Source organism: Agelaius phoeniceus, chromosome 2 (genome assembly GCF_051311805.1).
Source record: "Agelaius phoeniceus isolate bAgePho1 chromosome 2, bAgePho1.hap1, whole genome shotgun sequence".
NCBI classification, from domain to species: Eukaryota; Metazoa; Chordata; class Aves; order Passeriformes; family Icteridae; genus Agelaius; species Agelaius phoeniceus.
Genome location: NC_135266.1, coordinates 35596302 through 35623079, shown reverse-complemented (window position 1 = coordinate 35623079; position 26778 = coordinate 35596302). Strand labels below are relative to the sequence as shown.

Sequence of the window (26778 nt, the reverse complement as noted above, 5' to 3'; positions counted from 1 at the left end):
ACAAAAGAAAAATACTTCTGAATTTCTCCATGCTCTTCTGTGCAGTGCCTTGATTGCCCCAGTTGGTTTTTTTCCAAGCAGTGATGGTAGATGTTGCAACTGCGGTGCCAAGGTTTGAGGGAGACACTTGGAATCAGCAGCTCTTTCCAAAAAGGTTTCTCACCCCTACACCCAAGCTCTGCAAGAGAGAGAGAAACCTTTTTGCTTACAAGGCAAGTAACGAAAGCAAGCAACCCTGCTAGAGCCAAGCTGTGAGCAGCACATTAGGTGCCACTTGTGCTCCAAGAAACTTATTTATCGTCCAGGCAGGAAGCACAGAGAGCTGGGGAAGCAGTGGCAGCACCCAATGAGGAGGGTGCCTGAACACACTGGATCCACCTCCTTCCCAGAGGGGAAAGCCAACCTGTTTGACATCCTTGCCTTCCAAGTAGGGTGTGGTGCTGTGGGAGCTCAAGTATCTTGTAAGAGGAGACTGTCTTTCTCTGAAGCATGCTTGAAAGAATCACTCAGACATATTCTGTCCTCAAAGCAGCACTTTCCTGCTTGTTTCTTGGCTCAGCAATAACAGCTGATAAAAGCAATCCTGTCAGACTTAACCCCTCACTCAGGCCACCAAATAAAGGAAGTGGATGGAGATTAGGAATCCACTTTACAGCAGCTTGGAATTGGCTAGAGAGGGATGACATAAAAACCTAGTTTCATAAATTTAAAATATGATGTTGGACTACTGAAGCATGCTCTGCTCCCCAGTAGATGCTTCTCTTCAGAGGTAAACCCCAGTAGCTGCTTATCTTCATTGCCCATCATGACTCTTTCTATTGATCTAGTTTGGTTTTTGTTTTGGTTTTATTTTTTAAATACAAATATCCATGCATATCCTTTATGGGGAGAGATGTCAGATAGTGCTGACTGAGATGGTACAAAGCTTTGGAAAATGAAAAAAAAAAAATCATGCATCTATCTGTACACGGATTTAATTTAAAATTACTGATGTGATTTAAATCGTTTTGTCATAGCATCATAGCTATCTCATGCAGCACTCTAGCAAACACAGCCTTGTCCTGTGAAGGGGATTGCAGCCTCCACCCTGGTGCCCAGCACCAGCAGGGTGACTGGCGTGCATCCTGCCTTGTGCTGGGGGATGAGCTGCAGGGGGTTTTGTCGGAGCTGTTTTGTCTAGGGCAGCAAATAGCTCAGGACTTTGCTACCATGAGTGGCCAGTCTGAGCACTTGTGGTGCTGCAGGGTGATTCAGTCTGGCGTGGGGCACAGGCTGTCCCCAGCTGCATTTCTGTTGAGTTACCCAGAACATACAACAGATCTCATGCTTCTACAGTAACTACAAAAACCAGGAGCAACAGCATAAGATGGCCTGATAGAACTTGGTGGTACTGGGTCCTCAAGAAGTGTGATGTTCAAGTAAGTCAACTGCCTCCCTCTCCCCTGCCCAAATTTGAAGCAGCAGAATGGTTTATATAGGTCTGGCTTAAAGCTACTAATAGAAGCTCTACAGTTCCATTTGAGTATCATCATTCTCCATGTCAGGGCCAATTGCTGTCTCAGAACAGCTAAGGACACTTAGGCTGAAGAGGTGACTTTTTCAGTCAGTTAAAACAAGAACTATACCATGAAATGAGAAATCCTATAAATCCACTGGTTGATTTTTTTATTATTTTTTTATTTTTTAATCAGAATGCCAAAAGCAGGGCCATATGTGCTGATCTTCATACAAGTGATGAATTTGCCTGAAGGGAACAGGAATGTTGGCAAGATTAGGGAATAGTCCCAGGCAGGTCCGAACAGCTTACACATGTTCAGTAGCTTTACTTCAAAATAGTTGTTCTGCAAGTGAAGTCTTCCCAAAATGCATCGTGTCACCTGCCTGCTGATACAACTTCACTGTGATATGGAACATTCTGAGATGAAGTTTGAAGATGATGCACATCTTGTTCAGTCCTCCTGAAGCCAGCTATTGCCCTGTCTAGCTAAGTAACAATATGAAAGTCGGCAGCACTGGAAGGAGTGGATCTAGTGTAGGAGTCAGGATGTCTTGAATGCTTATCCCCCTCCTGTTCTTGGGAGCATTAAAAGAACTTCCTAATCCCAGTGCTGTCAAAAACATACAACAGCTTGCCCAAGATGGCAAGTAAAAAACACTGTATATCAAAAAGAAATATATGAGCTAATACCTGATGATAAATAGCAGTTTTAGCACTTGAAAAATCATTGACCCATCTTTTTCTGCATAAAGGAAAACAAAGTTTTTTTCCACCTGACAAGGTGGATGAGTTGCCTACATTTTTTTACTTTTTTAGTTGTCTTTTAAGGAAAACTCCAATATTTCAGAAACTTAAATGGAGGTAGAAAAGGAGACAGTGTGTCTGTCTATTCTTTACACCACATACTTTTACCCCATCAGGCCTTTTAGATGAGACAAGCTAAAAGGGAATAAGAGTTCAGTCACAACTCATCACAGTGGCAGCCCCATCTTCCTATGGGCAGAGGTCAGGCATTGCTCTCTTTGGTGTGGGTAACCTGCCCTATGTGTCTATTGGAGATGAAACAACTGAATTATACACTAGAACTACTTGGGAATGCCACTAATATCCTACACTACTCATCTTTTTTCATAAAAGCAGAAGTGCTTTAATTAAAATATTGAAGCATCCAGTAATATAAGCCATTAATGTAAATGTAAGCCAAACACTCAAGTGAATTGGTGATACAATTTCTTGGCAACAGAATAAAATTACTACGTACTAGCTAAAGCTTCAATGACTTTTCACAAGCAGATGGAGGAACATGTATTTTATTCTTGTGGTTATTACATTTACTCTAAATACAGAGATTTGAGAAAACTGTGGGTTTGCTCCATTTAAGTCCTCTTCCCATTCCTAATAATCTCTACTTCCTTTTAAACGTGTCTTTGTGTGTCTGTAACAGAAAAGAGCAAAAAGGAAGTAATATTTTCAACTTGCTTCTCAAGTGAAAAACACACATAGAACATGTGGTTGAGATTGTGGCCTGAAGTGAAAAAAAAAAAGCCAACACAGAAAAGCATCATTGAAAGTGTAATTCAGCCCAAGATATACTGAAAACTGAGTGCACTAAAATGTTTTCCTTAGCATTCAAAATTTGGCACAGATACTGAAATATGCACAAATAAGAGCTACAGCAAAAAGCTGCCAAATGTTATGATTAAGATTTGCTTGCTTTCATTTGCACAATCCAATTAAATCATTTGGATAACTTTGAATAAGTATTTGAAATGAACATTGCATTTGAAAACCATCAAAACATTTTTCAAGCAGTCTTTTCCACCAGTAGGAGGAATAAACGGCCACTGCAGCTACCTTGTGGAAGCTAAAGTGATATATTATTCTACAATAAGATCCTGCTTTGATTATTTTTCCTCCTACTACTGATAGTAACACCTCCTCATCCTCAAAGGAGGTAGACTAGAGTAAGAAATGGAAGTGAAGAGGGTGCACCACAGGACTGGGACAGGGCTCTTTGTTGCTACCCATTTTAACTCAGTTTGATCATGAAGGTACCTCACAGGGATCAAGTTGCAGTTTGGACTCAGAAAGGGCAGTATTTTTTTCATTCCATTGCACAGTCTAATTGAAACCTGTATAGAACCTACATTAATTCCCACATCTGAAAGCCAATGGCAGCTCATAAGGCCATGATGGGCAGCTGCTGATCTGTGGGATGTGACTGCAAAACCACTTCAGCAGAGTGGTCAATAATGGTTAACTGGTAATGTTTCCTGTCCCAATGTGTGGGAGAAATAACGAATTGGAATATTTAGCTCTGTAACTTAATGGAAGTTGAGTGAGAAAGAAACAAGATCAAATTTTCTGTGGGTAGTGAGGCAAATAGCAATGCAACAAATTAATACCCCAATAACTGCAAGTGAACTGCTGTTTTATCCACAGGTAAGTAACAGAAACCCATAAACTGGCACATTCTCACAAGAGAACAGACTGAAATTTCAAGTCTTCTGTTTAGCCTTTAATATCCAGGTGGCAGCAGCCAGTCATCTTCCTTCCACAACTCCAGACTGTGGAACCACAACTGGACAAATCAGTAAGTTGGAAAAATCAGTAAATTTTTTACTATTCAGACACTTGGCAACCCCTGCTTTCCCTTTTCCTTCTCTTATGGTCCTCCCACATCAGAAAGTGAGAAAACACATGGACCTGCAAAAGTGTCTATTGCTCCAGGATCTGATGATAACTGGATGAGGAAAATTGAACGCTGTTAAGTTTGCCCATACTAAGACATGTAAGTGCATCTTTTCAGCATCTTTTCTGGGTTTCCAAATCTTTTTCTTCAAAAGCCATGCCTGTCCTTCACACAGAGAGATGTCTTCTCTACACTTCACACCGGTAAGCAGCACAAAGCTTTGCTGCTTCTGGCCAACTTCATTCCAAAATAATTAAAACGTCTCTAGGAAATAAACTTGAGCTGCTGATGGTAGACAAACTATTAAAAGGGTCCTTCCCTACGTGAGTGAGCACCAAGTTTTTTTGTTTTCAGAACTACTGAGGAGAAGCAGACACAAACCTTTTTTTTAATATTTATTTTTAGAAAAATCACAATGTTGATAGGTTTTAGTAAGTAACTTTTGGGTTCACAAAAGCTGAAAAAGGATTCAACAGTCTTGGTTAGCTAAAAGCTAGTTTGAGCTCCTCCTGTCCTTTTATCCCTAACAGTTATTTTTGTTTATTCTACACTTGGCATAGATATATCTGTTTATTCATGTAGGCAAGCAGTACATTTCTTTGTATTTACATAAACCAAATGCTTATGTAGGAATCACTTGTGCACTCCCAAACACACTTAAAAGCTTTAGCACTTTTATACTAAAAGCAGACAGAGGGCAAAAAGAGACTTACAAATTAATTCCATAAGAAAATACTAAAATTTGTGCAAAACTTTGTTGCAAGCTAAGAAACATGTACAAGAAATTCTCAAATGAATTATCCTTAGCATACATTCACGTCTGAATGTACAGATATATTTACAGGTTTAATATCCAAATTCATTAATTTCTAAGTTCTAAGATATTCCAAAAAATGCCATCTTCCTGTAGAACTTTGTCAGGTGGCTGAAGCCCATTAATAAGACACAAATGGTAAAATTGCATGAAAATTTAAAGCAACTAGAATGAAAGCCAACAAAACTGGTCAGACCATTCCCTCCTGACAGAACTAGTTATTATTCCAGACTTAGTCCTTTAGCTGTTATGAGTTGTAGTTTTCTGTGTTTCCACAGATCCTTGAAACCTTCCTGTTGCTTTCAAGAGCCACAGCACTGGTCACAAGTGCTTTCAGAGGAGGATGCAACCACAGGTGATCACCCTAGGGGAATCCTTCCCGAGTCCAAAAGCACTTCTCACGTGTTTGCTATTTCTACTGTTCAGTGGATGCCTGTGGAGTGAGACAGGCTTGTTCTGGTCACTCTTGCTGTTTGTAGTTTGGAACTGTGGCACTGTTTCTGTCCCTTATACATGTATGATAAGCCTTCTGAATTCAGCACTATCTTTACTTAAGCTTTTGGCTATGGAAATCTGAAAATGTTAATCTCCACTCCCAAGTTCTTCATCCACAAGTTTTTAGATGATGCCAAACATCAATGTCACCAGAAATACAAGGTCCAATTATGTTTCTGATCTGCAAAACAAGCTTTTCCACAACTGACCAGCTCAGTACTTGCCAAGCAGGAACAGCCAGAAAGGATGAAGGCTTGGTGTGCATTAACTTTGGGCTCTCTCAATCTGTACCAGACAGATGCAGTGAAAAAAAATCTAAAAACAAAACAGAATTTTTGTCTCCTGAATGCTCAAGCACAAGCAGCTCTTCCCTGGCAGCTGGCCCAGGCAGCTACACAGATTGGATCAGCAGCACCCACACACATATCCACCATCCATACACAGTGAGCTGTTTGCTTTCAGGTGCCCACAACATACACCAAGCTGGTTTGTTGGTCCACTCACTGAGTTCAGGTTATTTAAAAAAATGTTTGTATTGCCTGAGAGCAATAACAAAACAGAAACCATAACTGCATATTGGTTTTGGAGAGGTAAGGAAAAGTTAAATGCACTGAATGCACTTGAGACACACCTATTTGTCAGAGGAGTCAAGGAAAGAATGCAAAGGCACAACATACTTCTACACTCCTGTCATTAAGGCCATGTATTGGTGTGCAACAATGCTTCACAGGGCTAACCATACAGAAGTACTCAGGTCTAAGTGACAGTCCCAGAGGTGTTTGAAACAAGTTTCATGTTTTCTCATGAAACTTCAGGCTCTGCTGTTTGCTATGCTTTTTTTTTTTGTTTCCTTTCCTTTTCTTTTTTTTTTTTTTTGGCAGAATGCAGGTTGTTTATCCAGTTCCAAAGATCTGTTCTTCACCACTCTTCCTTTAATTTAGTTCTCCAGAAGTGTGCGCTGAACTGAAAAGTGAAAACCAATTCAAGATTAGTGCACTAAGTTAGCATACAATGTAAGTTATACATTACTATGTAACAGTTTATGCAGTCAACAACACTCAGCAGATGTTTGACACTGTGTGATAAATTTAGGAAAGCGGAGGCTTGATTCTATGAAGCCAACAGGCTGCATAGCAAGGAATGTTACACTCCAGATTTCTCACTCAAATAATCACACAGGGAAGCTAGCTACACTTGCACTGTAACCCAGCACTCAGTTCAGGCTTGAGGTCTTGCAAATGCAAACAGGCTGCTCATACAAAAAGTAACCTAGTGAAAATAGGTTCAGGAAATCAAAGACATGTTTACAGAAAATTTTAAAAACACAGATCTATGCCATTTGACCTGGCTTAATGAGAGACTGCTTCTAACTGGAAGCCATGTAGGCACATCTATTACCAAAAGCAGACCTAACATCTGCTGACTCCCAGAACTCAGATCAGGAGCAGCATCATGATGACCCTGGCTGCCCAGTCCCTTAGCTCAGCACATGATCATGCTTGTCTGCAAAATATAACAGAGGTATGAAATCTGGGACATAATATGACATCAATATTAGATTAGATTAAATCAATAGGTAGAAGTAATCGTATTTGACAACATCCCAAGTGTGACTTTACTGGTTAAAATAAGGTTGCATCATCTGAGGCATTTCACTTCTGAGTTCCGGTGAATCTTGGCCAGAATTTCAGCATACCCAACTATAGGTCATATTTTAACTGCCTTTGGTAGAGGACTTTGAATGATGCCACTTGCTTCCCTAATGCACAGCTGAATTGAGAATACCTGAGTCTCTTCAGTGCTTACAGCCAGTCACAAGAAAATGTTTTGTACTTGAGAGTTTTATATATTTAACAGCTTAAAGTGTTTATAAAGAAGATAATAAACCAGATGAAACTTTATAACACACTCATGAAATACCCAAGAGAAATAAGGCATAATTATTTTTCAATTATAAAAAAACCCAGAAATACTTCTGCAGGTTTAAGATTAAACTCACAGAAGAATATACTGCAAATATATACTGCTTTGAGATATTAATACTCAGTACTTCAAAACCAATGAACTTCAGCATGAGGTTACAGTGCTTCTTCCTTTGTTGACCAGTCACAAGGCCAAGTTTTCACCTATACCATTTCCTCTAGCTCTATCCATGGATTCCTGGAGCTTATCACCTGCTCCATCATCCAAATCCCCTACACAACCATACGTGGAAGGGTGAGGTTCTCAGTATTTGTTGCTTTAAAAGAGATCCTTCAACAACTCTCACCTTTGTAGAAATATTAATTATGTGATGGTTCTTTCATACAAGAATCATTCTCTGTTCACAATAGAGAATGCTTTAATTACAACATGCTAGTGAGTTCAGTCCTCTTTGCCTCCAGTGTAGTTTCATATCTGTCCAAATATCATAAATTTTTAGTATATATTCTTTCAGTGTTGTGTTATCAGTTTATAATTAGAAAAAAAATTCAGATTCTAATCAGAAAAAATATGCACTAATAAACTTCCAACTGCAGTTATTCATCACAGTGATGGAGCAGGCTTGTGTTTTCACAATTGCCTCTAATGATACTTTTGCAGAGAAAATTCAATTCTTCACTTTCTCTAAGCTGCCACATTTCAATGCCCTCTCAAGGCAATAAACCAATCTGTTCAATAAAAAACTCAAGAAAAGTGGCCATATTGTCAGACCCAAATGCCTGATTCACTTCTAAGTTTGTCATCATGGTAAAATCATAGAATCACAAAATCATGTATGCTGGGAAAGACCTTTTAGATCATCCATTTTAACTCTTACCCTAGAACTGCCAAGTCCACCTATGTGCCACGTCTATATTTTAAATACCTCCACGGATGACAACTCCTGTGCTTTCCTGAGGAGTTTCTGAGCAGCCTGTTCCAATGCTTGACAAACCTCTTAATGAAAAAATTTTTCCAAATATCTAATCTAAACCTCCTTAGGCAAAGTTTGAGGCCATTTCCTCTTGTCCTATCACTTGTTACCTAGGAGAAGTGACTGACATGTCCCTGGCTAAAACCTCCTCTCAGGTGGCTGTAGAGAGTGAAAAGATGACCCCTGAGCCTTCTTTTCTCCAGGCTGAACACTTCCAACTCCCCCAGTCACTCCTCACAGCCCTTCCCCAGACCCACTGCCCTTCTCTGGACATGCTGCAGCACCTCAGTGTCCTTGAAGTGAGGGGCTCAGAACTGGACACAGCACTCGAGGTGTGGCCTCACCAGAACCAAGTACGAGGGGACAATCACAGCCCTGGTCCTGGTGGCCACACCATAGCTGATACAGCCCAGGATGGCACTGGCCTTCCTGGCTACGTAGGCACACCGTTAGCTCATATTCTGCCAAAATTGTAATTTTTTTTTTTTTTTTTTTTAACAAAAAGCACAATTCATTTTCTCCAGTATGGTCAATAAAGTGCATTTTATAGGATCCCCAGCAAAGAGCTGATCTTCTATCTAGATTCTTGTCTTACCAGGTGGCTCAGATTGTGCTCCCCTGTGGCTATCCATATTCACATTCTCTTCATCTGCTGGGAAAAAAAACAGATATTTAGCATTCAAATTCTCTTATATTTGAGGTTCTTGATAAATAGAGATAATCTGAGAGAAGAAACAGCACTGAAAAAGTGGGCTACTGACAGTAGCTGAGTTGCCCTGTTTTGCCTCCACATTAATTTTAACACACAAGGTAGAGCTCTTTTTTAAGAGTTTCCAAACTTACCAAGTTACAGAACAGCAGTGCCTGGCTGAATGACTGCTCTATCCCTTCGCTAAACAGTCAGAAAGACTAAAACAGACAAAACCAAAGCTTCTGCCCATCCTATCACCCACAGTACTCCCAAAGTTTTCATATCCAAATTATATCTTATTTAGGTGGAAAGGAAGCAAGCAGTATATCACTGCAGAAGAATAATCTGGGGATGAATACTGGGGTAAGTTGTCATAAAACTAATAAGTAGGCAAGCATCTTGTGAAGACACAAAGCCAAAATTTCCAAAATTAGAAACTACCAAGTATTTCTCAGCATGAAAAATATCTAATCCTAGCCTTCACTTGATTCTCCTTAAAAAGTATTTTTTGCAGTCTCTCCTGCTTAATTTTAGCCAGAAGTGCTTTTATTTTAGGAAATGTAAAGCTTTGAGTCCTCCTAGTTTTTGGGCAAGGAATTTGTCAGTCTTAGATGCCTAGTAGGAAAGGGGTGAACATAAATTCACTGGGCTATTGCAACTACCTTATGCATAGGATCAATTTATAGTTCACATATAAATACAAAAATACCTCTCTTTAGACAGTAGGAAACAAAACTAATTTGGAACTCTTACCGCTTTGCTTGAAACAGAGTTTCTTCTTCTGGTAAGCAATGAAACTACCTACTGATGCAACTACAGTAGCACCCACAGCACTTAAAATTCCAGCTAATACTCCCTGAGAACCTGAAAAAAACAGAGATGTTTATAAACATATTTCAGAACTGAAAGCCACATCAAAATACTGCCTAAAAGTAAACACTGAGAACACTTCCAAAAACCATTAAACTGAAATTACATGAAATTGTAATAATCAACTCTGTGCTCAATGAAAAGTGAATCCTCTCATTTTGTAACCATTGATTTCTTAGCAATGCCCATTGTTAAAGAACTTAAGCATGCCTGTTTTAAGTTCCACTAATTAAAAAAGCAACCCTTTCATTGCCATATCTACTTTGTATGCAAGCCATCACTGCACCAGCATCTCTGAGACCTTAACACTTGGGAATCATTTGTAACATAGAAATAAATATTAAAGGACTATGGAAGCAGAGTTTAAATTCCAGATTGCAGAAAAGCTTTTTAATTGCAACCCACTCCCAGCAGTGGGTTACAATTAAAATTCTAGCAGAAGATTAGCAATCAGAAACCCCAAGAAAACAAGCTTCATACATCTAAACACATCATACACACATACTCATGCATTTACCTTCGCCTTCTTGGTCACTATTTGGAGTTGGACCCTTCCGATCTGTAAAAATAAATGGAGAGTTTACATTTTATATGTCTAAAGAACACTTATATCATAATTGAGAAACATTTTGTCAATTAATTATCCAAAAATACAAGGCATGTATTATATCCATACAGTGTTAAACTGGCACTGAAACTTTCTGTTTTCAAAGCATGGCTCAGAGCAGTGCCAACTCCAGCCCTGAGTGCTCAGCACTTTCTACAAAATGAGCTAATAACATTTGTGAAATCTAGTTTAATAAGCCTGTGCACCACCACAGAGAACTCATAATTTCAGAGTAACATTGAGCTGTATTTCCACAGAACCAACTATCTTTTCCTAAAATCCCAGCCTCATCTACCCTTGCAGTTCTCTTCACATGCAAGCTAGAAGTTCTGTAAGTGCTAACTCTAAATTTGTTACTGTGCAACTCATACCACTGAGGCAGGAACCTGTGCAGATGAAACCACCACTCGAGTCTCCACAGATGTTTCTTGCCCCTTCCAATTTTCAAGTACTGCCCCAAAGGAACCTTGGAAGGAGGAAGCTACCCAAAACAGTGGCATCAACAGTCTCCACCCTAGGACAGCTCTTCGGAGAAGTCAGTAACCATTAGGACATCTCAAACCCCATCAAGATACTTAAAACTAATTCTGATTTGGAAATACTAAAATTGCAGTAAAGCAGTAATTTTAGGCATAGCAAATTACCAAAAAAAGTGTGGCAAGCTATGAAATGGTTTTATACTGTTCAGAGTATAAAATCATATGGTGGTAAAGGGACCTTAGTGATCACCAAGCTTCAACTCCTCTGCCATGGGCAGGGACACCTTCCACTAAACCAGGTTGCTCAGAGCTCCATCCAGTCTAGTCTTGAATACTTCTAGGGATGCAGCATCTACAACTTCTCACTTCCTCACCTGCCTCACTACCACCACAGTAAAGAAGTGAAGGCTAAGCATCACCTGGAAGTGTAAATGTCAGTTCATCCTGTGGGACAAAGGAAATCTTTGAGAACATAAGGTGGACCCTCTTCTGGCCCACTCCTAGGCTTCCTACCTACAATTTCTAAAAGAAACTAAGAAAAATGTCATAAAAGATCAAAAATAGCACTTGGATGACCTTAAAAACTACATTAATGGTCAATTTTGAAGTTAGTAGTGCATTCACATTTCAGTTGTGAAATAAGCCGTATTTCTTAGCATTACAGTAAAAAAATCACTGAAAATGTTTGCTCTAGACCAGTTTCACACCTAAGTATTTGGGGTTTTTTTTCTGATAGAGACAGAACATGTTACTTTTGAACTCGAAAATATGCTCTTCAGTTTCAGATACCAGAACCAAATGCATTACAAATTAGAGCTAACCAGCTCTAACCAGGTCTCTAATTGTCTAACCAGCTTGTGAGCAGGCTTTAATCAAAAGCTCAGGTAGCCACAGAAACAATAGGAAGGCCAACCTGCTATCTTACCATTGCTGCCACTGCCATCGCTTCCTCCTCCTCTTGGGAAACCGCCATCCAATAGATCTGAATCATCAAAATTGTCTATAAAACAATGCAAATAACATTACCATGTTTTAAGTTCAGTGAATAAGATACACCAAGGCATATAATAACATGGAAATTTTCTCAAGACCATTCAACTGAAATTGTGGTGGCTTTAGGCTCAGCACCAGAGTCAGAGCATTTAACCTTTTAAAAGACCTCACAATGTCAAGTCCCTTCAGCTCAGCACTACAGAGTCTGACAGCAGCACTCCTTTCTCTGGACTTCCTGAACAACTGAGAGAAGAGCAGGTAGTACTGCACAAATCAGGTTAAGCAAGCATGGAGCCTCATAAGCTGCTTAACTCTAAAAGCCCAAATCTCACTGTCCTGTGAAAGCAAAGAAACAATGTGGACAGAAAAGGACCATTTACTTTCAAGGCTGCAACTGTGAATGATTCTTCAGAGTTGGGTCTCTAAGTCTCAAACAATCCAAATGTAATTCCCTTCTCTGATTTATTGCAGGACATTGAAGTAGTCCCTCTCCGTTTCCCTATGAACCCTACCTCATGGAGCCTTCCTGTCTCCCTCATGGCACCTTCTCCTCCTTCTCTCTGCTGCCAAATGAATATTTAGTTTACACAATGCAAATTAGTTTTTCAGGCAGAAAAACTAAAAGTATTGCATCAGAGGATGTTTTAGTTGGGTGTCAAAAGCACTGTACTGAGGCATGCAAGAATCAAATTCAAGTTATCTACTGCAAATCAGGTGAAAGAACAAGAACTGAGGGTTGCATTCCAGGACTCTTTACCACCATGTGTGTGAATAATGGCATCATCACAGCTGCACCCTTCTGAATCTATTTTTTTTTTCTGGGTTGGGCAAAGATAGGGAGGACCTCTAAAGCAGAATATGCAGGAAAGGACATGTATTTAAAACCTATTTTTCAAACACAAAGAATTGTATTTCTTAATGGGGTCCTTAAATAAAACAAAACAAACCCAAAAAAACGGCAACCCTTAAACTTAGAGCTTTCCCTTTAATTTAGATCCTTTAAGAATAAAGATCATAGGCAGCTGCTACCTAATTTTGAGCATGACTAGAAGGGATTCAGTTTCTAAAGAAGAAAGTACTCAATGCAATACATGGGTGCTTAACCACAGGCAGCCAAGAACAGCATTGCCCCAAGCACACACACACACTGTCCTATCCTGCCTCTTCCCCATATCATCCTGTTTTTAAGTGAAAGTGACTCAACAGGTTTGTTATGGAACTTCAAGACTGGTGCAAAGCTTATTTGCAAGACAACTTTTTCTCAATCTTCAGTGTTTGATGTATGCCACACCTGACATCCATAGCAGGCAATTAACAAGGATCAATTACAGGAAGTGTAACTGAGACAGTAAAACCAGGAGTTTGTGCTAGAAGCCTTACCAGAGTCTTTAGGTTGATCTTTCTTGGGGTTATCTAATAAAAGAAGAGAGATTTAGGGGAAAAAAAAAAAGGAAATGTTAAGATAACAAAACCAGACTATAATACAGTAATGTTCAAAGGGACTAGGAAAGATTAACAAATACTCTTTTACTGTTCAGAAATTCCTGTTAGATCAGTCTTACCAGTGTCTCTAGGATTTGCAGGAGGATGTGGCTTGGGATCACCTGTAGACAAATAAGAGTTAGAATAAATTGAGCAAAATTACTAGTGTGAAGAAACCAAAAGCAGAGCATGGGAGTGACCTTGACAAATTATCTGACCTAAAATATTGTATCAAAACTTCCCATTTTCCTTTCATTAGGTAATGCTGTATTTCTTTGGTTATTTTAGCTAAATAGTGTATTTTAATGCTAGTAAAAGTTTTCCTGCTACATTAACCAGTATGTCAGATCCTTGCTAGGATGGAACATACACAGAAAAATTCATTAAGTCTTATGCAGCATTTTAGCTTGCACATCTGATTTCAAAGGCTGAGTTTCTTTAAAATTTTCTACCAGGTACATATTACTTGGCTGTTTTCTTTTTTTAAAATTACCAGGTCTTAATCAAATATAAAGCCTGGTACCTCACTTGTAAAATAGACAAAGTACGGGGAATATAACTAGACTAGGTCCCCACAATGACATTTCATTTTGCTTGCCACAAAATAGGAAAGTAAGAGATCTTAGAAATTATCTCTGTACAGTTCTGTCACAACCTTCACATTAGAAAAAGTACTTTCCTTCAAATTATTTATAACAGATTAATGTTTCTTAGGCTACTAAAAATACTTCTTGAAATGGGAGAGATTACTATGGAATTAACATTTACTTCCAAAAGTAATAGTTTATGGAGTCAGTGCCATCTAGTGAAAAAACAGCAATGAAACAAGTAGAAGCTGGCTAAGAAATTATTGAAATTCTTACAGTTTTGGTGATCCAGAACCTTAAGATTAACAAACAAAACTAGGCTGCAGTTATTTTTATCAGCAGCCTGCTACCCTAATAAACTCAGTGCCTTATTATACTTAGGTCATAAAGGATGGAAAACATTGCACCAGGTACATTTGAGCAGTATCCAGGAAAATAGAATACTTACCAAAATCAAAAGCATCAGACAAGTCGAAATCATCTACAAAGAAAGAAGGAAAGTTTTAAATGTAATGCAAAACATGTACTCTTAGACTACTTTTTAAACAAAATGGACCTCACAACATTTTATCCACAAATGAAAGATGTGCTTGCTCATCAGTGACTCACAGAAAGGTCCTACAAAGTTACCAGCATTACCTGCCAAGCAACTTGCTGCTTTTGGAGATGATGGGACCTGTCAAGGGCGAGCTCAAGGTGAGCAAGCTCCAAACATGTAGACTGAAAGCCAACAGAAGTAATTTTCACAGGGTTTTTTGTGAAATCACAAAACATATTTCTGAGAGCAGATTCCGAAATGAAGAAATCCTTTTGCTGTTAGGGGACTGCTTTCTTTTGTAGAAATATCACAACCCTGCGTGCCACTAAATTGAAAAATTCAGGATCTCAAATTGGAACGTATACTACACTTGATTTTACAGTAAAAGGCATTACAAGCCAATTAGATCTCACCTTTATTTGATGATGGTGTCTTCTGAGTTACAAGAGGCTTCTTTGTACTTTCTGTCAGGTATGGTTAGGGAAAAAAATAATTAAATTCTATTTAACACACTGTTCAGAAGCTACATGAAGGACAAAGGACAAATCTAAGTACATGCCTATACATCAAAATGCACAAGATCAAATCTATACAGCAAGACAATTTCACCTCAAAGAGAAATCTTTAAGTCTTCAAAAGACAAATTTGAGTTCTGTGTGGTTAACACCTTGACAAACACATGGCTGAATTCTTCCACTGAGGTTTAAACAAAGGTTTAAACAAATGTGGCAAAGTTGTTATGCTTGGTCATGCAGTAATACTAAGAAATCAACAGGTGAAAGAAACTTTTTTACCTCCCAGAAGTGCATCTTCTAAGGAAAATTCATCTTGGCCTGTAGACGATAAAAGAAACAGTAAGGACACTGCTTTTTCTTACTCAAATCCAACACTTAATAAAGTCATAAACATGTCTGTGATCAATCTTGAAGTATGCTTTCTGCTTCCTGAGTCCATCTAGAAGAATATTTTGAGTCAGGGTTGAAGACAGACATTCTTCTCTATTTCTCCAGGTCATTTTCCATATGTCTTTTCAGAAAAAAAAAGGAACCACACTAAAAATTAGCTCTATAGAAATGACCTGAAGGGTTGGAATATACATTCCTGCAGCCAATAATGCACTTTATTCTTGCCACTGCTACTGCATGTTTCCTTAGTGCCACTCACAGCATATTCTTTCCCACCCTTCTTTCCACTGAACCACAAAATAAGCTGGGGGACAGCTCCAGTGCATGAGAACATACAAGATTCAAGTGTGAAGCAAAGCTTTGGAGCACAAAGGCCATTATGAAAGTTATGTAATGGAGTTAATATCTTGGCATTAAAAATTAATTTTCAGGGGTTTGTAAGACTTACCTTTGCCCCTAACTAGGATTAGCAGTATGGAGGTGGTTAAGATATTAGCATGTATGATCTTGAGCACTTTTTCAACTTCCTAAAACACAGCTAAATGCAGCTGGCACCACCATGGGGTCTCCCTACAGGGAGATTAGATTCTATTTTCAGTCCTTAGGAAAAGAACACTGTCCCTCATATTAAATCAGGTGCTAGGGCTACTGCTGCTTACCCAGCCAACTGCAAACACACCAACTCAAGACATAGATGACACAAACTGATCTCACAGCACAAATGTGGTGGGGTGTGATCAACAGCAGAGCCTTGTAAGGTAAGTGGATAGCTAAAGCAACTGTTTGGGGTGTTTCTGATTTTTCACCATCCCTACTTTCACTGAAGCGTGGAAAAAGAAAAAGGCCTGAAAGTAGCCATCAGCCATTCAAGAAAAAGACATCTAAATATACTGCTTCCATAGAAGCTTGAAGACTTCTACCTACTGAGGATCAAGCCAGCCAGAGCAAAAGTTATGTCCAAACAAAAACTACCTTAGTTCAGAAGATACCTGCATAAAGCATTATGTGTCTGGCTTTCCCTCTAAGAATGTAACCACCAAAGAGGCATCAGAAGCAGCTACTGCAAAGTCTGAAGAGAGGAATAAAAACAAACATCAAAATCAAACTAGAAGCAGAATGCACCTTTCAGTTAGATGACAGACCAAGTTAAGTCATGAGTCTAATACCAGGAATGATGGATGCTTATATACCTGGTGACATCTTTTGATGTAACTAAGGTCAAAATTGAAATGCCTTTTCCTTCTCAGGTAACTACACATCAATAATGCCTTTTTTAAAAAGAAAAGAAAGGAGAGTAAGATACTTTCTTTTTTTCCTTTGGAACAGGGAAACAACTGGAATGGAATAAAAAAAATGTGCATTCTGGCCAACTGAACTGCTACAGCAGAAACGGAAATCTGAAGTCTAAGAAGTGATTCCCATACTGTAACATTTGAACTAAAGCCACCTTGCTCACAGCCAAGTAAGGAGACAGGCCTACCTGGTCTCTGAAAAGCCCTTTCACAGAAACAGAGGTGATTGATGGCTTTATTGTGGTGCACAAGCAAAGCACACTTAAAATCTCCTGGATAAAATAAGTAGGTATAGATCTTGAATAGAAAGCAAGAAGATATTTTACTTGGTATCTCTTATTTCAGATGGAGACCACAAGCTCTGTTAGATCACAAGAATGCCATATATTAGCAGGTCATCTATCTGAAGTCTATATCAACTTGCAATACAATTTTACAAACCTCTGTGAAGTTAGGAGGTGCTAAGACACAAATGCCAGTTACTTCTGAAGGCTCTCCTTTGGTTAGACTACACCAAGAAATCTCCGTATCAACAGGCACAAAAGGTCAAAGCACTCATAAGAAATTTTAACAGGCATTTGCATAGCTGCTCCTCAAACCCAGGTTCTAGTTTGCTTGTGCTCTCAAGTACATACACCTCTCAGGCTACAGTCCTCTGGGAGGTATGCCTAAGACAGGACCTGATCAGAATTTGGCAGTGTAACTCCAAGAGAGCAGGTGTCAGAACCCAGGACATCCCTCTGGCTGTCCTGAGCAGCCAAGACCCCTGCCCGGGGTCTCAGAGACCCTGGCACAGAGCCCAAAATACCTGTGGTTTTGATTATGATCTGTGGAGCAAGTTCCCAACCTCAGATGAAGATCTGCAAGCCATGACAAATTAAGCAGAATGATAGTGAATTTATTTTATTTTTCACAAGGTGAAAAAGTAGATTTTGGGGTTTTTAGAATGGGGATTCAGGGGGGGCAAGATGGAGGGATCTGGGCATGTCCAGCCTTTCTTCTTCTTCTTCTTGGCCTCCATCTTCTGCTGTGATGTTGGCACTTTTAGATTGGTTTAGAGTAGAAGCTCACTGTCTAACATAGGTGATAGGTATTGGGAAGTAATTGTAAACATTGTATAGGTAGTTTTTAATATAAAGACAACACTGGCCTGAGGGCAGGCAGTGTGCATCTGACTGTCCTGCTGAGCAGACCTCAGCAGGTCAGGAGAAAGAATTGTATAGATAAGGAACAATAAACAACCTTGAGACCAAGAAATGAAGAGCCCTGACTCTTTCTTCAAGCGCCGGGCTGGGAAAAGAGACTTTCCAACTTTTCTCAGGGTCACTCTGACCAGCTAGAGATCCTGACAGGCAGGCAGAGGAATTTGTTGAAAACATACACTCCTCAAAACACTCCACCAGAGCAGCACCCAGAGGAGAGACCATCAGGACCTGGTAACACTATCTGTCTCAAAGTCAAAGGTATAGCACTAACACAATGAACATTACGCTGGTCTGTGTAAATTTCAAGAACCCTGTTTCTTTCCAGGCAGATGGAAAAACAAGCACATATACTCAACTTTACAGAAAGCTGGTGCAGCTGAAATTTTACCTGGAGCAGAAAAGAGGCTATATGAAGAGTTTCCCACTGCCAGCATAAAACTCAGTCCAGGAACTCAGAATGGCTTCAGCTGCAGTGGTTTCCCTCAAGAAGAGGAAACCTTTGTAAAAAGGGAGTGCTTTCAGGCTTTCAGTGACATTGCTATTTTAAGGGATTTTGTAAATCAGCTTCACAGAGAAATAATTTAGGATGAGATTGCTCACTGCCAAGCCCACATAAAAAATGCTCTGACAGAGGAATAAATAAAATTGAGAGTCAATAAAAGAAAAATATAACTATGCTTTATTGACTAGAATTACTATTCTGAAACCAAAATTCTGCTTTCCAAGCATGCAGCAAGCACATCAGGCTTTCCATATACATTACTATTTTAGATAAGGTAGCAAAAAATGTCAAGACTTAGGTTATGGAACTCATTACAATAAAAATCTGCCCTCTAAGGAGCTGGAAGTGAGCTTTCCCAGCAAAGAAAGGTATTTCTCCACTGTTCATGACAAACCTTCCTATGTCTTTAAAGCAGCTGCTTTTAAAAATGTACTCACTGCACTTTTGGTATGGGTGGGTCCAACTAAAGTAGAAGTTCAGAGACTTAGTCTAAAAGGAGAAAAGCTCATTATGATTCAGCTGGTTCCAGGAAAAAAAACCAATTATAAAACAAGAGATAAAGCTAAAGAACAAAGGTACTATCAGGGCCTGAGAAGGAAAAGTCAGCAAGAATATGCTGCACTCCCTACAGATTTAAGGAACACCCACAGCAATTTGGCTTATGAGCATTTTCTTAGTCTAAACAAGGATACTTACAAATAAAGCAGATATTGTATTGCCTATGAAGAACAACACAGCAGGTATTTCTAGCTCCTAGGAGCATGAGCAGATTCCAGAGTACTTTAGAAGTGTCTACACCATTTTCTTTTCACCTCTGTATCTCAAATACCTGGATCTCAAGAGACAGATCTGCAGCAATCTATCTGAACCACTCAGACTACAGTGTGTACGAGCCATTTTGCTTGTAACTGTTCTTATCAGAATTTTCTCAGGGCTCTCTGGAATTCATCAAGGTTACTAAGACATAAACTGTGCTAAAATAAGAAAGAAGAAGCTAAGAAACAGAATTCCAAGACCACAAGAAGGAGATACCAGAGAGCTGTGAGCCACCTGGACTGTAACCAACCACATATTCTGAGAAGTGCATGCAAAATGCACAGACAAGCAAAGGCACCAATAAGAAATGCATGATCAGCATGGGCAGTAGAGTTAGAATGTATAAATAAATGCATAATGTAAACAATACACATCTTCTGCTTAATCATATTGATTAGTTGTCCATGAGTCCTGAATTTTCCCCACAGATCTTCACCAGGCCACTGCTAGTAACCAACATAGTTTGTGTTAGCTGGGAGGAACACAGTAGGTAAAAGAAAAAGTGCAAACACAGGCTTTGAATAGCTGATGAACAGAGGGTATCCAAGAGATCCAAGTAAGCAAATAAGAGTGCCAAGACCTTTGCAAAGACCTGTAACTGCTCATAGATACTTCTGCTACAGTATTAGACTGGTCATATTCACATTCCACTGCAGAAGGCAGAGAAGTACCACCTCCACACACTCAAAATAAGCAAAACCCAGCTGACCACAGTCCTGGGCAACCTGCAGTGGCCGATCCTTCTGAAGCAGGGGGTGGGACTGAAAGGGCACCAGCTTCAGCAGCCTATGGTTCTGTGATATGGGCCAATCCTAGCCACTGGACTATACTCCTTGTGCTGCAAAGTCATAGAACTAAAAATAAAGTAAGTCACTCTGTCTGCAATTCTTTTTATAAATGAGAACTGAAATACATTGCTCTGTCTCCTGAAGTTTGTAAGCAGAAACCTAAGCTACACTAACAAGAGCTGCTAGAAGAACATTTGGGTGATGGAAGCATGACACTTCCACCAAGAAATTAGAAGTTTTGGGGGCACTAGGATGGGAAGTAGAAGGAATGGAAAAGGGTTTTGCAAAATGTAACAAAGGTACTGAATCCACATGGCAAGCAATCAAAAGTCATTGGATGTATTTATTTGATTTTTTTTGTTCCATTTTTCTTACCTGTAATTTCAGGAGGGCCTGACCACAATTGAAGACTGCAAGTATCATATGCTATGCTTAATGCTATTTCACCTATGTACTTGCCCTTACCAAACATAAATGCATTACTAAACTTAGTGAGCATTTTAATTATTACTAAGTTACCTTTTGTGTCAATTCAGGGACTAAAGCAACACACAACTGGCAGACAGAAACATAGGCTTGTCTGCATCCGAGTGCAGCAGTTCATGGCACCTTCCTCACAGCAACCCCAAACACGCTGAGGTCACTCTGTGCATTAAACATGAAGTTACTTGATGTCATCAAGGCCAGCCCCAGAGCCACTCCTGCCACTGCCTTCTCTTGCACCAACAGAGCAAAGCCAGCCCTGTCCCCCTGGAGCAGCAAGGAGTACCCCTGCCCCTCTTCCCAGGTCCCAGGGCAATCACTGTTCCTCCAGGGAGGCTCACAATGGGCCAAGAACCTCTCTGATCTCCACCACTGCCTCTGTGGTCATGGGGCTGGATCAGGAGCTCTGAAGCAGTCTTAAGAAGACCTGTTCCCAAATCTCACCAAGATCAATAAGGACTGTGCACCTGCTTTGCATTCAGACACTTTTGAAGTTCTGTCTTCGCATAAGAAATGTCAGTAGTTAATTTTTTATAAGCCTAAGACACCAAAATTCCTTAATTACATGTTGCTCACAGTCTACAGCTTCAAAGTTTAAGCTGTTCGACAGACAGGATTTTAAGCTTTCACAAAGCGAACAAGCCTGGCAGCTACTACTCACATACCTTGAATTTCCATAACCAGGTGCATTCTGACCACAAGGCTCACATTTACTCTTGTTATGTAAGATTCCTTCCCAACTACTATATCAATTGGTTTTTGTAGCATAAAAATATATTAACTTTGTTAATGTACATTAGTTCACATTTTACATTAACAATGCCATGTGGTAGTGGAATTTTACTGGACAGTTTGGTATTGATCATGCTAAAATAAAAGAAACCAAAGGACAGCTTGACCCTGTAAATACTGACTTTATTTCTTAGAAGCTTAGAGATAATAAAATATATGCCTGGGCAACCAACGTAATGTCAGCATCCTAACCCCTCTGACACCTCTAAGAAACCCTCCTAGTATCAGCTGGCATCACAGATAATTAAAGTGAATCTGATTCCAAGAATGTCTGGATTAGTTGAAAAGCAGTAAGAAATACAGGTGCTTTCCAAAGTTTTACCATTATTAGTGTTCAGTCATTAGTGAAATTCTGTTATACAACATTTGAAAGCTACAAGAGCCCTGTGTAAAATCACATTCAGGATGACTAGGATACCTCATGCACACAAATTTTACTCTCGTAATTCTGCATTTTGCATCCCAGCCCTCCTCCTCAGTCCTCAAGGGTCTGTTGCAAATTGTCATAACATCCTCCAAAGGCCAAAGCCAGTATGTCAGCACCTCTCCATCCTCCAGTGTTGAAGACTCCTGTTACTCCTCAAGGTTTTCTGCACTTATATCTAGCAATAGCTTCAGCAGTTCTTGAGAAAAACCTTTCTGACTGACATCCAGGCAGCCTCTTGGCCTGAAGTGTGTACCTCAAAACAGTGGCCACATCACAAGCAGCCAAACCTCTTCACGCATTTCTAGAGCTCAGTACCCTGCCCAGTCTAGTGCAGAGAAAGGGAGAAGTGCTGCAAGGCAACTGTGTGATGTCTGGGGCATGACTTCAAGGGGTGAGTGCCTTTTCTGCTCATCCCAAATCAGTAAAACACTTCATATGGAATAAAATGTGTAAAATTATAGATTAAAGGTTTCACTCCATAACATGGTTTCACAGTCAGGAATTTGTTTGCAATCAATCAGTATTTTGTTTGGTCTGCATCTCTGGTAGCCTCTTGGATTGGGGCAGGAAGGAATGGAAGAATGAGGAATCCCGGTGTGGTAGGGGGCTCAGAGGAAAAAAAAGAAAGTCTAGCAGCAAGGTCCAGGGACCAAAAGATTAGGGCAATCTGCATTAGATGAAATATGGTGAAGTTTTAGCACAAGAAATGAGGAAATACTAAGAACCCAAAATTTGTCATCTGGCATTGGGTAATAATTGGCATAGGCACTGGTCCCAAAACCTCAACTATTGGACTGGTAAATAATCCTCATTCTGATCAAGGAAAAAAAGTTAAATTATAATTTATGTTGAACAAATTAATGGAACTTGGATCTTCATTTACGAATTCCTTCTTTAAAATAAAATGTATTTGAAATATACACTTGCAATGCTTACAGAGCCAGATCAACACTGTTATTTTTATAGCAGCACACTGAAATGAAGATTCACAGAAAGCAGAACTCCTATGTCTGCTGATACTTGTAAGATGACAATTTCACAGATTGTTTCTTTTACCTTCCTCACTACAATTCTTAACAATTCAATACAGTTTGCATGCTAATAGTAAAGTCCAAACAAAATCTCTAATCTAACCAGAAACATTAACTGAACAGTAAAACTGACTTTGGTTTTCCAGGCTCTTTATTTTAATTGTGGCTTGTTCAGTTATGGCTAAAAAGACTCTTCAGGCTTTTCAATCTGTGTACTTGAAATGAGCTACAACCTCCTGTGCTAATAGAAAGAGAAAGACTTTGGGTTTTATGATGAGGGTTTCCTGTGGGGAAGGTGTGGGTTGAGGAAACCAGACTCAGTACAGCGTTTGCAATGATTTGAATCACAGGAGTTGGCACAAATAGATGGAAAGCCAGAAACATGGTATAAGTTTTGTTTCTCATTTGAAATAAGGTTGAGAGGTTTTCCTTTCCATTTCCTATCCTTTAATACTTGAGGAAAAAGGCAAGTTTTCCCTTTTGTACCAAGGCTATGTTTTTAGTAGTTTCAGTGTGTTTATGAGCCCAGAAAAACAGCTGGAATGCGTTCACAGTCGAACTGTAAGCATTTCCAGTTCAACTGCATCTTGTCAAAGTACTACTGCTATATTTAGACAAAACCTTTAACAAGAATTCTCCATGTCCACTCTAAGAATTATTTGCATCATCTTCGCTTTGATTCTGTATCACCTCCTAAAATCAAATTAGATTTTATGTTCCAGTGTTAATCACTTGCAGCCTGCCATTTCACATGTCAGACTTCAGTTTGCACTATAAATTTACTTATCTTTTTAAAATTTAATCATTTAATAGAACATCAAAGGAAAGCAAGAAGAATGGATGCAGGACAGGTAAGAATTGCAAGCTGAAGGAGCTGTGCCAGGATATAGAACTGCAATGAAGCCAGTGACAAAGATACAATGGCGACGTCCAAGGGATAGGAGTAGAAGCAACAGTGACAAGGAAGGGAGAGAGAGGAGAAATCTGAATGCAGAGAAGTTGTCAGCTCACTACAGCCACAAGCTTCAGAATCACAAGTCTTGCCTGAAGTTTGGGGAAAAAAGCTCCACATCTCTGCTTAGTATACAAAGACCTTCATAGAAGGCCAAATTAGAAAAAAGGAAAGCTGAAAGTTTGTGAGAACAGTGGAGAAGAATATTGTAAATCAAATTGCAAACTTGCTGTCTAAGACAAGCAGGGACAGCTCTGAGGTGAAGAAGAGATGTCTCCATAACCATGTGCAACATCTGGGGAGGGAGAGAGCAGGGAATAGATGGTGAACTAACCACTGAATTTGGGATCAAACTGCAAGAGGCCTGGCATCCAGGACGGAATGAGAACCACATAGGAGGCAGGAAGGCATTTCTGATGTTGAAAAAACACAGACAGGTATGGGTAGCTGGAGGTGAGGGAAAAATCACTAGATTGAAAGATAATGATATAAAATGCAGAAAAAGACAGACTTATCTAAAAGCTTTCGGCATAGAATTCCCCAAGCCCCTCCCCCAAAGCGTATCCCAAAATCTCATTTCTAAATTTAACAAGGACTTTTGTGACTCTAGAGCTGTCTGGTTTGTCCAACAATAGCATCAGCTCTAATAAACACTGTTTATATAATAAAAGTATAATAAACACTACCCAACACAACAGCCTCACTTTTTATTCACATCTCACTTCTACTGCTGCTACTATCACTACTAGTTCCTTTCATCTTCACATAGTTTACTCTTCTCCTCCAAATCACAGGGAACAAAAAAATCAGTGGTAAAATATATGTCTAAACACTCTAACTGCACTTTTTCCAGAAACAGAAGATTTAGAGTGTAATATTTTTGCGTCAGTCATAAAAACAGTAATCCTACCAATATTGCTTGAATTTGCTTTCCTGGAAATATCAGAGTTTCAAAAATTTTCACTTCATGTTATCCTCAGAATGTTAGATTTCTTCACAAACAGAAAATATACAAGCGATATTTTTCTGTGGTTAAGCAAAAAAGCATACAAAGACAGTTTGATAATTAAAATCAGATTTTTACCAATTAAATTGATGGGTGCTTAATTAAAAAGAATTTCTATGTCATGGAAAGATTAACTTGTAAACTGAGCTTAACTTTTAACCAATGAAAGAACGACTGTTATCCTAAAAAAAGAGTTTGATTTTACCATGATTAAAACTCTTGGGCTCAGAGTGAAATGAGCTTTGTGGATACTTTACTCACATCAAGAAACGGATACCATTTCTTGTGAAAAATTTGGGAGCAAGAAGAAATCCAATGGGAGTTTTACAGGATGCAAGCTATGAGAAAAGTAGAGCAGAATTAACATCTGCATTTAACTAACCATTGCTCCAGCCAAGAGACCTTCCTTTCCTTTTACAAGTACTGTTAAGGATGCCAATTTTAGATGTTTATAACATGTAGACACTTCACAAGTGACTGAAATGTGCATGGAGTAAAACAAATGCATTTTTTATACAACCAACAATGCTGTGTGATCAGACCTGACTTAAAATGTAAATACTTCCTGTCAAAATAATCTTTTTCTCAAAACATGTTTGAATTACTCCTGCATTTGACATGTCAACTATATATTTTAAAGACACTGTTCTACATTTAAAAAACCCATTCGGGATTTAGAAACACTATTGTAAACAGGCCTTACACCACAAAGATATAAGTTCTTATACTTTCAGAGGAATTTGCCTTATGACTTTCTGGATTTCTTTGTAAAAAAATCTTCTGGATCTTATTATTCTAGGCTTCACAGTCACATCAAATGCAGAGGCTAAACCAGTTTAAAAGGAATTTGTGATGACTATCACTGCATTTATTTTCAACAGATGAAAACTGTACCTGTGGAAGGAGCAACCAATTTTCGGCAGCAAGCTGGGAAATCTTTCCCAGACTAGAATTTACAAACATATAGAGAAATTATTCTTTTTAAATGAAAAATAAACTGAAACTACCTTGTATGAGACCAAGCAACCTTCCAAACACTAGCTTTGGGTCTGCCTTCACCTGGAATGGTGTGCAATATATCTGGAACTGGCTGTGACAAGGGACAGAAATGCAACCCTACCATCTTCCATGGCACCATCCACAAACGTTCAAGGCAACATCTCTTGAGAATTTTTCCATGGTATTGATGCTATATTGATTGAAGGAAAAACCTTCAAAACAGTAATAAGGAATGGGCACCATGTAGTCTTTGTCTTTCCCCAGCCTGAACTGATTAATCTGAAGCCAGCAAATCAACATGAAGGCTGTAAAATATGACAAGTTATTTGCTGAAGAGGCTGCCATGAATTTGCAGAAGTAATGGCCTCTGTTAGCCTTAGAACATGCTTGGGAGCCTCAGTGGCCCTGAGAATACATATACACAGCCTCCTGAGTGATCACTAATGCAGTCTAGAAATGGGTCAAAGACTGGAGTCATGTTAATCAGCAGCAATGAGGGAAACCATTTCCAACATCAGAAGAATGGAAAGTAATACAACAACTACTCAGAGAAATAACTTGAACATATGATGTAAATAAGAATATCTGAAATTCAGAGGCAATTTAAGAAACACAGTAACCAGGCTGATCAGTTAACCAGACTTGCTAGTACAGGCTTATGGTGTGGACACAAAAGAAAGCTATTTTTAGACAGGTAGGTCCATGAAATTTCTGCTCGTGTACTGAGGGAGAAAACACAGCTTAGACTCATCTCAGAAGCCACAGTGCAAGCATCAGGCAGTGTGAAATCAGTGGAATAATAGAACATGCATGTAAAGTTGTTGAAACAGTAAATGTGATGGGAGAAAGGGAAGTTTGAAGAAGCCTGGCAAGTAGAGCAGCCCCCTTTATGTTCACACCACCAGTCCATGCAGCAGCAAAGTCAGACAGGAGTTGCC

At 39.3% G+C, this 26778-nt stretch overlaps 1 protein-coding gene across 1 annotated transcript in view; it reads right to left on the bottom strand.

Annotated features, from left to right (window-relative positions):
* Positions 1-4143: 4143 nt before the first annotated feature.
* Positions 4144-26778, bottom strand: part of CD99 (CD99 molecule (Xg blood group)) — a 29314-nt gene continuing 6679 nt past the window's right edge. Inside the window, exons 2-11 of the mRNA XM_054654526.2 lie at positions 15437-15475; positions 15056-15106; positions 14553-14585; positions 13598-13639; positions 13416-13448; positions 11968-12042; positions 10474-10515; positions 9840-9950; positions 8991-9047; positions 4144-6462 (exon numbers count right to left, since the gene is read on the bottom strand). Coding sequence (XP_054510501.2) covers positions 6437-6462; positions 8991-9047; positions 9840-9950; positions 10474-10515; positions 11968-12042; positions 13416-13448; positions 13598-13639; positions 14553-14585; positions 15056-15106; positions 15437-15475 — 509 coding nt within the window. The 3' untranslated portion in view covers positions 4144-6436. The remainder of the gene's footprint in view (positions 6463-8990; positions 9048-9839; positions 9951-10473; positions 10516-11967; positions 12043-13415; positions 13449-13597; positions 13640-14552; positions 14586-15055; positions 15107-15436; positions 15476-26778) is intronic.